The 8615-nt window shown below is 45.0% G+C and overlaps 1 protein-coding gene across 4 annotated transcripts in view; it reads left to right on the top strand.

Moving 5' to 3' along the window:
• Positions 1-120: 120 nt before the first annotated feature.
• ARHGAP17 (Rho GTPase activating protein 17) overlaps positions 121-8615 on the top strand; it is a 47437-nt gene continuing 38942 nt past the window's right edge. For all 4 annotated transcript variants that reach the window (XM_086622610.1, XM_086622605.1, XM_086622609.1 and 1 more), the window contains exon 1: positions 121-178. In XM_086622610.1, coding sequence (XP_086478736.1) covers positions 126-178 — 53 coding nt within the window. In that variant the 5' untranslated portion in view covers positions 121-125. The remainder of the gene's footprint in view (positions 179-8615) is intronic.

The following is an 8615-nucleotide window of genomic DNA, read 5'->3' as shown; positions in this document are numbered from 1 at the left end:
GGGTTCCGGTGTGGGCGGGGCGGGGCCGGGCCGGGAGGCGGAGGCAGCAGGCGGGAGGCCGGGGCGGCGGCGGCCGAGCGGCAGCAGCGGGCGCCTGGCGGGAGGCCGGGGGGACGGCCGCCGCCATGAAGAAGCAGTTCAACCGCATGAAGCAGCTGGCGAACCAGACCGTCGGCAGGTGGGCGGCGGGGCCGGGGTCCCGCGGCTGCGGGCGGCCGGGGTCGCCGGCGGGGCTCGGGAGGCGGCTCCGCGCTGCCGTTCCGTGCGGTGCCGCCGCCGCAGGGCGGCCGTAATCTCGGCGGGGCGGGGGGACCGGGCACGGGGCCTTTTGGGGAAGAAAAGCTTCGGTCAGCTCGGAAGGAAAGTGTCGGGTCAGGGCGGGGGGCGCAGCCCTGTAGGGCTCGAAAACTTTGAAAAAGAAGCGACAAGGAGATGCCGGCTCCTAGTTTTGGAGGCGGGAGCGGGCCCCGGGCGGGTGTCTGCCCCGGCCCGCGCCGAACCGCGGCGTCGGTCCGTCTGACCGGCTCGTAGGCGGTGGCAGCGCTGGGGTTTGCCCGGGGTGGCAGCGCTGGGGTTTGCCCGGCGTGCCCCCGGGGGGGCACCCGACGTCGGCGGTTCGGGTCGTGTTCAGCGCTGCGAGCAGAGAGCGCGGAGGAGCTTTGGGGGTGGGGGGTGCTGGTGCTGGAGGGCCGGGGGCTCCGCAGAGGGTCCCCTGGGCCGCCGAGCCCCCCAGAGCTGTTTGCGTTCTGCGCTTCCTGTCTGGGTTTTTTGTGACTTTCGGTTCCTCTGTCGCCGTGTTAATTAATATCGAGTCATTTGGTCTGTTCCCCACTCTTTTTCACGTTTAAGAAGACTTCAGGGAGGGAAGCGCATCTCTGTGACTGAATTCTAGCAAAACCAGCAGGAGTCTTGTAGGTATGATTGACATCTGGAAATCGATGGCGGCGCCTTGGAAGGTCTTTAGCCTAATCCTAATCTGTGTGCAGGCACTGGGATGTCCACCCGCGGCTCTTCCGAGCACTAAAAGTGCGAATGCAACTTTATTGTGGTTTTAGGGTAGTTCTGTTGTCCGTCTGCTCCTCTTCCTCCTGCCCTGAAACTGCTGCTTTTAGTGAAATTTAATCTGAAAGTCTGTACTTACACCAAAAGTATAAACTTTCGTGTTCTTTATGCTTTTGTGGCCTCCACTCCAGTAACTCAATAATGCAATGTTTATGTTCTATGTTTTACATACAAAACAGGTTGAGTGTGTCAGCTAATAATGGCCAAGTAGTCGATTTTTAATAGGGCGTTTATTTTGCTATAAAAGAGAGCGTGACTTCCAAACCAATCTTGTGTCCCTTTGTTCTCGTTTCATATGAATTAATGGCTTTGTTTTTTAATACTGCCAGTGTGATTATTGGCATTCCCTTTTTGCATGTGTTGGGCCCACAGCTCCAAATCCCAAGTGGAATTTCAAGTAATCTGTGTTGCATTGAGTTGGGTAAACATCTTGGGCTGTTTTCTACTTCAAGGGGAAAATCAGAATTAAATCTGGAGAAGTGTTTATAGCTGGGTGAGGGTTGGGAGGCTCAGGATGACCTTTGGCTAAATGCAGCTGAAGCCTGGTGGAAGCTGTGGGTCGTTTCACAAGGGAGGTTCTCAGGGTGTGGTTGTCTGTGTGCAGGATTGCTGCTCAGACTTCTTGGCCAGGTAGTCTGGGTCTGGAGTAGTGAAGTGTTCTGGTTTCATTAAAATGCAGACAAGTACCTGTAATTGTTTTTCATTAAAAGCTGTTTAAAATTACACTGTCTCATTTGGTTTTGCAAGCGTAATATTAATAGTTAGTTTAAATTAAACTCTTTCTCTCTTTCCTGTGTTAGCGTTAAATACAAGCACATTCCTTATTCGTTCTGGCTTTGCTTATAGAATGTTTTTAATAATGAAGTATTAAGATAACTGGATGGATTCTTTACCCAAGAACATGCAAACTTTTCTTTTAATTGAGTAGCGATGAGAAGACTCGGAAGAGTGAGGGTAATTGTAAACTTTTGACCAGTGCTTGTTGCCTTTTTCACATATAGATTATGTCCTCATGTTGGTAAGTGCTCGGAATATGAACCGAATTGACCCTTCTAGGGGTGGTGTTAGTGTTACTCTTTTGTTGCTGACCTTAATATTTATGTGTTTCCGAGTTGATGAAAAGTGCTTATGTAATTGAAATAATTTTCATCACTGTAAATCAGCATTAATTATAATGAAGCTTAGTTTATGGATGCAGTCTGGGGATGGGAGGGGAAGAAACAAAACTCAGGAGGTTTGTGTTGGCTTTTGCAGTGTATGATCACCTGTACATGTAGGAGCTATAACAGTGGAAACTTGGTGAAGACATTTTTGTGTTTCCCGAGTGCAGGACATTCATGTGCACAACCAAGCACTCTTCTTCCCCAAACCTATTTTTCTTTCATTTTTTTTGGTTCATCGTCGCAGTGCTTTTATCTGACTTCCAAGATATCCTGCTGTCTGTAAAGTTTGAAATCAATCATTTGTATTAGATGTTCACTCAGATACAAACAACATTTTAAATAGTAACTGCTTTTGAGGCCACCACAGCCTAGTGAAGACTTTGATTTGATCGAGTCAGGGATAATTTCTGGAAATGCTTCTGCATCTCTTCTCCTCCAGTTGAGGAGGCAAGAAGGGTGTCTCAGCCCTGCAACACTGGATCAAGAAATCAAGCATGATTAGACCTGTCGGTGTACAAAGAAGGAGAAATGGTTCACTTTACAGTTTTAATAGTAGTTAGTTTGAAAAACATTTTATTTTGAGAGGTGTCAAATGTGCTATTAAAATTAATTAGTGAATATTTAATATTCCTAGCCTCCCTACATTTCGTGTACTAGCCAAGCACTCAGATAGGCGCCAGGGTCTTATTTCCCAAAGAAAAATCACCTAGTAGTGAAAGATTTGTGATTGGTTTCGCTTGCAAATATCAGGGCTGAGGTTTTCAAATTTTGGGCAGCGCTGCTCTCTGTGGTCACGATAAGCACCGCAGAACTGGTGGAAGACGTGGGAGATGTGACAGTCATCGTTCCGTAGGATCTCGCAGGCGGTATTAGCAGAGGCAAGTGTTTCTGGCACTGGGTACCAGAGCCAGGAGTGAACCATTTCGATTATGTAACGTTGGAGAAAAAAGAGAAATAAAAGTTGCACTGTGCTTCCTGTCTAGTGCTTGCTGCTTTCTGAGGTGGATTTACACTGAGTTGGTGTGACTCATTTATGAGCCTTTTATGCTTGGACAGAACGAGCAGACAGTCTCGGGGGTGCTCGGGCGGTTGTGGGGACTGCCTGCTCTCATCACCTTCTCTGGGACATCTACTGCCCTGTAGGGTGATCTTTAACTGGCTGTTGCTTTTCGTGGTGTTGTATGGGTAAGGGATATCTTCTACTGCGTTTTTTTCTCTCATTCAGAGCTTTTTGCACCATAATTGAGGGGGGGGGAGGTGGGGGGAACTGGCGTTACGAGGTCAAACCTTGGCTGTGCATCAGTGATGTGTCTTTACTGTGGTCTTGTTCTCTGCAAGGATGGGACCTTCAACTCTAAAATAGCTCAGGATTTATCCCGTTCAGCTTGCCATGGGCATGAGTGATCCTGTCTTCCCTACAGGCAGCTTCCGAAGGTTGGCATCCTTGGCCTTGTGCCATCGATATGTAATTGGGATCAGAGAAGTGACTCCTTAGCACGAAAAATAAGAAAAGATGGGTAAGAGCTTCATTAAAGCATTGGAATGACGTTTATGGGAAGCTGATGAGCCTGCATGGATAGCGTATAGAGTTATGAAACATATGTAAGAAACTAATTAAAGAGGGGATTAGCAGAGTGGAACAGGATTCCACAGTAATTAATGGATGTGTTAAATGTTTTGCAGCAATTATCTTGTGGATGCTGTTGGACACTTTAAACAAGACGAGTGTTCCGTCTGCCGCTGAGCACTTCATTTTTCATGTATTTGGCAGATTTGTTGTGAGCGCTGCAGGTTCTGCTGAGGGGAACAACTCGAGCTCTGGTTAACCCATGGAGTGAAGTGTCCATTACCTGTCTGTACAAACCTTGAGGAAAGGGGGAAATGAAATGATATATTTTACCTTTCATTGAAAACTGGCAGTTCAAGCACTGATCCGGGTGGTTTGTTGGCTGGTGCCAGGTGGCGTTGGCTGCTTCAGAGCGACTGTCCAAGTCTGGGCCAGGCAACTGAGACAACCTCTGGTGGGACGTGGCATCAGGGCAGTCTTAGGTAGAGGAACGAACTGTGAATCTGGGTGTCAGTGCGGTGGTCTGATGTCAAGGTGAAGGATCTCCTCGTGCAGAGATGTCTACACAGTGAAAATTCCCAAGAGGCCAGGGGGAGTGGAGGTGTGATGGCTTACCAGGGAATCATGAGTTCCACCTGAGTTGAATTAACGCCTCAGAATAAACTGGCATCTTGACCATGACAGATGCACAGCTAATCACACCAAATAACCAGCTCAAATCTGACTTTATTTTGAGCTGTGTCCAAACTCCAGTGTAAACAATTGAAAACAGCTTGAAACTTTTAGTTAGGCTTGAAAAATCAAGAGGGGGAGGGAGTGGAGAAGAAAAGAATAACCTTCATTCTGAACTTCATGGTTTTCAGGTGGCCTGTGATTCCTCAGAGGCTGAGACTGCTTCTAATGGAATTTATGTATTAATTCCTCTAAACCTTCATCTGTTTCGTGGACCAAGGTTCATGCCCACGGTTCATCTGTTCCACACGTTTCATGTGTGCTTTGTCTGGGTAGAATTCCTTGTGAAATGAAAGTCGTGGAATAGGTTTTAGTACGTGCTGCCTCACAGGTTTGAAGAGATGTGTTTGGACCTTTCCTTGGGATGCTTCATAAACAGGTGCTCATTCGAGCAGATCAGCTGTGTGTTAGGTTCAGAAATGAAAAGCATTGTATTGTGTGTGATATCCATGAGTATCTCGGAGTGCTTGTCTTTCAGTTTCCATGTCCTTTTGTAAATTACAAAGGGAGCCAGGTTTTGATGAGAAGCTCAGGAAGTATTTTGCTTTATAGTTGCAGTTGTCTGTGATGAAAATAAACGCTCAGAGGTATTGTCATTAAAGGCTTTCCAATGATACACAAATAAGCATTTGAACTACATAGCTAAGTAATTCATATGAGAAACGAGTCCTCAGAGGTGTTTGTATCCTGCTGTTTACTCACAGAAAAACAGGCTGGTAATTAATGACCATCTAACGATTTTATGTGAGTTTGGCTTTCCTGCCTCTGGGGACACAACTATTCATGTTGTTCCCATCAGTGTCTTTTTTCATCTTTTAGGTGCAATCAGCAGAGCACCACACAGATTAAAAATTGTTCTAGCCAGCTGGTCTGGAAAGTCTACGTCTGGTGAAGTCATCTAAGAGGAAGACTGATAGAGAGGTGGATACATGGATACACTGTCTTTACCAGGAGAGATTCTGTCTGCCCTTCGGCTGTCACAGAAATTTAAACCAGGGACGAGCAGCTCTGACTAATTAGAAATCTGGAAGAAACCACAAACCACCTTAGAAAGACCTTTTTTTATGCAAGAAGCTAACTTGCTATAGCTTCTTTACTCGTTTTCCACTATTTAAATACAACTTCTTGTATACAAATAGTTTTTTCCAGGCCCTGTATGCATGATATTACTGTGACTCAACAGGAGTATTTGAACGTATCTTTTAATAGCTCATGCCCTGCATAAAAGTTACTATGCTAAACTATATTTAGGATTTCTCCAAGCCACTTGGCAATCTCTAAGTCATAAGTTGGAATTGGTGTTGTTGTAGCATAATTATTACATTAAAGCAAGTTATGTTAAAATGATTAGTATTGAATGATTTGGTAAAGAGCTACCTACGTTGGATTCGTATAGGGGAAGACCTGCTGGAAAATGATAACTTTTAGTAATACTTCGTGGAAAAAGTGGCTGGTCCGAGTTATTAGTTTTTCCTTCCTGCTAAAGGGTTATCCATTGATTCTAGTCTTTTTCAGAATTGTTCTGTGAATTATTGCTTGAGGAAGTTCTTTTATTTCTTCATCTTTTTTTGATAGTACTTTGCAAACTAGCTTCTTCGAGCATCCAGGATGGTAAAGCAAGAGTGCACTCATCTCTAAGTCCAAAACACTTCAGTCAGTACAACATTAACCCTACAGTGCCATTAAATGTCAAAGAAACTTTTTTTTGTAGTTCTTGTGTGGGGAAAAAAAAAAAAGCAAAATACAAATATTGTGTGTGACCCCAGTATTTGAAAATTTCTGGCTTACTCAAACATCCTTTTAAAAAAAGTTAAATATGATAAGCAGTATTTACGTGGCATGCTTGTTGTTGTTGGTAAAGATATTTTCAAAAGCGGTGAACAGCATTGAAATGTGGTAATATATACGGGCAGATGTGCTTTGTGCTTGGTCTGTCAGGGTGTCCTTTGTCTACATCTGAGGACTCATGAAGAGAAGAAGAAAAAACTCATTTCAGTGTTTACAATAGTTATCTTAAACATTTCCTGTTTATCTCCAAGTGAAGTTTAAGGTCTCTTTAATTGGAAAATTGGCTCAGATCTTTCTGGCTGGAAGATGAATTCAACGACAGGTTTAAAGAGTATAAGTAGATCGAATTAAGGAAGATCTGTTTTCTTGAACGTGTGCAGACTTTCGGACTTGATGTAACTGTCAGGGACTGATGGAAATAAAACGTGTGGGACTACTAAAGCACTCGTGTAGTAATAGCAAAGGGAAGGCGTTGTGTAAACATCTGCGTGGTGGTAGTTTGAACGGGCAGAGTGAGGGGACAATAAGCTCTGTATTAACTGAAACACTAAATTAACTGTTCATTACCTCTTAGCCACTTCTGGGCTACTGACTGGGCTGTGCAGAAGTGCAGAACTTTGCAAAATGGTGTTTCCATCTGAGATGTGAGCCGAAAAAAAAGCTAACGTTATCCGTGTAATGCTGCCTCTCAGCCTCAGCACTGTCAGCAAAGTTTTTTGGTATCTGCATATTTATCTGTTTCCTGCACCCTTTGGGGAAAACTGACACAATGTAATGCGTTGTGCAGCTCAGGAATCTGATTTTTCTAACAGTACAAACTTCCGATTGTAGAAAAACATGAGCTGTGATGTTTTCAGTTTGGGGTTGCTGCTCGTGGTAGGACTTGGCACTCGTCAGCGTGTTTGCGACTGCCATTAAAGCAGCAACAAACGGAATAGCTTGTGGGTGTAAATTGTGTCCAAGCTGTGGTCTGGATTCAGTTCTTTTAAGCATGTCTCTTAATCACATTGACCCATGTGCCCTTCAAAGTGGATTGCTAAAGCCAAAGGAAAAATTACCTGGATTTACCCAAGTTGAGGACTTTGGAGTGACTTTCTTCAGTTGCTCTGTCTCAGTAGACGACAGCTGAGCTGGTGAGGTCTGTAAGGCTGAGCGCCTGCTGCTGCCCCTGAGAAGGGTATTGTTGTACTGGAACCCCTGGTAAGAAAGAAGAGAGGTTTTGTCTTGTGAACAGATGGCCAGAAAACAAAGGAATGTATTCTGGCCTGCTTTTAGATGGTCCCTCTAAGGTTTTTAAAGGCAGTTAGTTTATCAGTATCTCTTAATTCCTCGGGGACCAAGACGATTTCGTGTTGGTTTAAAGTCTGGGTCATTGAGAATCCTTAAGATTAGAAACTGTTAGGAAATTACGTTGTGTTTTTAAGAAACATACTCTTCTGCAGAAGCCGTTTGCTGTGTGTAATTCTGTGCTGTGAGGGCATTGCAATATGGTGTTTCCCAGAAATCCACCCCACTAAACCTTCTAGATACAAGTGCAGCGTGAAGTAGCACTCTTACAAGAGCAGCAACAAGTTTTTACATCAATGAGTAAGTATTTACTCAGCCCTCAGTTTAAAAAGCCTCGTCACTCGTGATCCGATTCCAGACCACACGAAAACCTCGGAATGCCGTGCCGGTGGCCAGCAGCGGATGACGCGGGAGGGCACGAGGCTCGGCCATCCCGTGGCACTTCCCACGCGTGTTCTCACGGCTACCAGCTGTCTGTCTGGGGAGGTTCCTGACCAGAGGTACCTTCCATGTGGCTGGTGGCTTACAGCACCGGGCCCGTGGCCCCTGCCGTGACTGCCCCATCACTGCTAGCACAGAGCTCCACCTTACCAACAGCTGAGGAGTGGTAAAGCTGTAGTGTGCTCCTCTGCTTCTCTGGGAGCCCAAATTTTGATAGTTTCAACCATTTGTTTTCACTCTTAAGTGAACCACGTAGGAGAGAAACATGTTTCTCTGTGCCTGCAGTGTGTAAGAACAAAATCCTGTGTGTGTTGCCTTATTTTCTGGAGCAGGTGCTTCCAGGGCAGGTGAAACTTCAGCTATTTTGCTTCCCCTTAACAGATGCAGAAAATACCTTTCAAACTTATATAAAAATTTCCGTAATTTGGTGGTGAAGAATGACTTGTTTTAGTTGTGCTAAATTTTGTTGACTTGAAGATACCTTAATGAAAAGTTGTACTTTCTAGTAGAAAACTAGCTAAAGCCTGATGGTTAGAAGGAAAAAAGGTATTACATAGCTTTGTGGCAGACTTGTG

This window comes from Tauraco erythrolophus, chromosome 17, assembly GCF_009769465.1.
Source record: "Tauraco erythrolophus isolate bTauEry1 chromosome 17, bTauEry1.pri, whole genome shotgun sequence".
NCBI lineage: Eukaryota > Metazoa > Chordata > Aves > Musophagiformes > Musophagidae > Tauraco > Tauraco erythrolophus.
The sequence above is the reverse complement of the archived record's forward strand: the minus strand, read 5'-3'. Positions and strand labels throughout refer to the sequence as shown.